The 2247-nt window shown below is 33.6% G+C and overlaps 1 protein-coding gene across 1 annotated transcript in view; it reads left to right on the plus strand.

Moving 5' to 3' along the window:
• The window catches only part of LOC122254622 (mediator of RNA polymerase II transcription subunit 21), a 2983-nt gene extending 1747 nt beyond the window's left edge, over positions 1-1236 (plus strand). The window contains exons 2-4 of the mRNA XM_043018406.2: positions 1-34; positions 161-270; positions 492-1236. The exon at positions 1-34 is cut by the window's left edge and continues 72 nt beyond it. Coding sequence (XP_042874340.1) covers positions 1-34; positions 161-270; positions 492-674 — 327 coding nt within the window. The 3' untranslated portion in view covers positions 675-1236. The remainder of the gene's footprint in view (positions 35-160; positions 271-491) is intronic.
• Positions 1237-2247: the final 1011 nt, after the last annotated feature.

Here is a 2247-nt window from a genome sequence, read left to right on the forward strand (position 1 = left end):
GGCAAGACTCCTTCACAGAATGAAAATCCTGATGGTAAGGGTAGATATTCAGATATCTATTTTGATTTACATTGTTGTACTGTGTTTGATGTCATTATACAAGCATATGACCGTAATTGCAAAGACTTATTTCATTTTAAAATTTGAGACTTTTTTTCAGATATGACTGAACACAAGAGGGTCTTTGCCACTCTCATTGCCCGTAATGCAAAGGATATAGATGTACTGATTGAGAGTCTTCCGTCTGAAGACTCTTCAGCAGAACTCCAGGTAAAGAAGGACATGCAAATAAGAACTTTTAAATTACTTACTAAGTTTATAAATTTGTAGTATAGCCTTACATATTGGGTTCTGGTTTCAGACTGAACTTGGATATTTATGGAGATTTTTATTTATTGATTGAGGTACTTTAGAACTCAGTGTCCAAGATCATTATAGGATATTTGGAGTAAATTTTAATTGTTGATTGATATAATTTTAACAATTTACAGACAGCCAACATGAGGTTGCTAGAGCAGGAAGGTGAAGAAGCAGCTATGAAGCTCCAGCGAGGCATTGATCGAGGAGACAAATTACTCGAGGAGATCAACAGGGCTCTCAGTGAAATTGCCAACACTCAGTTAGCCATCAATCGCATCACAGACGCTTCACAGGGTGATGCAATTAAGATATGAGTCTTTTGGCATTAGATATTAAGATTTTAAGATGCCTTCCAAACTTAGCAGGTGCCTTGATGAAGTTTGCCACAAAAATAGATTGGTATTGCTGAGGAAGCAAGTTTTAATCAAATTTCCAATACCTACTTAGCTATCACTTGCATCACAGATGCTTCAAAGGTATTAGCTAATTATAAAGATATGAGTCTTATGGTGTTAGATTTTGAGAAGATACCATTTTATACATATAAAGAAGTGATCCATATTTGGCAGGTACAACTTTCTGTCTAGGACAATATGCTTCTACAAGTTCCCCTTTTGAAATTTCTAATTCAGAATTAAAATGAGATTTGGGGCCATAAGCTTTGTAAAGGTTTGCCACAAAAATAGACCAGCATTGACTAATGGAACAGATTAGGTGAAATTGCCAAGACCCAGTTAGCCATCCCAAAAGTATCACAGTTAACCCATTGATAGCGGATGGCATGATTTGCTGTCAAGGCAGCATCAGTCGGATGGCACCGTGCCATACAACATAAACCCGCCACATAACTTTATACACATTTTATAAAAAAAAACAGACCAATGGGATAAGAATCTTTTGAAACAAAGTTTTTTTTTAAGATTTTTTTTTTCTTTAAAAGCCAGGAAGCCATATAAACTTGGCAGGTACACCTTTCCTTCTAGGGTATTGCTTCTAATTCAGAATGAAACCAAGCCTTTTCAAGCAAGTCTGTTAGAATTAGCCATAAAGATAGAGAGAAAAAATAATGCTATAGTGTAGATAATGAAATATTCTGTTTTTCAGTGAACAGTTGCATATATGTATGACAATCACTGTCACTAACATAAAGTATGTTTCTTTATTTGTTAATATGTATTTTTTCTTGATAAAAAAAATACATTGGTATGAAGATCGCATGGCCTCAAGACTCTTTGCAAACTGAATCTGTTTTATGGAAAAAGGTGATCCATTTTGACTTACTTTGTTTACAGCTTTGAAAAAACAAAAACAGAAGTGGAATTCACTTTGCAACTGGTGAGAAAATGACTGAAATCAGAAATACATCTACAATTTCTTTTACATCACTGAATTTTCAAGTACATTTACATTTGTAATTTGATGAAACAGTAGTAGTTAAATACATGACACACCCTGGTTATATTGTTAGGTTCTTGAAGCTATTTTGTTAGTTAAATAATAGGATTACCCAAAGATAAGGAAAATAGGATAAAGGGAAAGTTCTATTATGAATTTAGTATTACAGAAATAGATGATTATATAAGACAGCTAGTTTCTTCAACCTCTTCTCTCCTGTGTGCAGTTTATATAAGCCAGATATTGGAAATACTTCACTGAAAATCATTATTTTTAATTTGCATTCTTGATATGCTGGGTATATTCTCATAAAAGCCTAGAACAATCATACTGTCTGTACTTACGAAGCTCATTATTTTCATTCCCTTGTTTGCTTCATGTCATATATATTCTGGCTTATTTGTAGTTTTGGAGTCTGCTGTATATGATGATAAGTTATACTGCAAGGAGCTAGGAAGATCATTATTGGTGTTTTTTTTAGTTGAGATAAAA

Source organism: Penaeus japonicus, unplaced genomic scaffold (genome assembly GCF_977035675.1).
Source record: "Penaeus japonicus unplaced genomic scaffold, GWHDUDI00000001_assembly GWHDUDI00000007, whole genome shotgun sequence".
Lineage (NCBI taxonomy): Eukaryota > Metazoa > Arthropoda > Malacostraca > Decapoda > Penaeidae > Penaeus > Penaeus japonicus.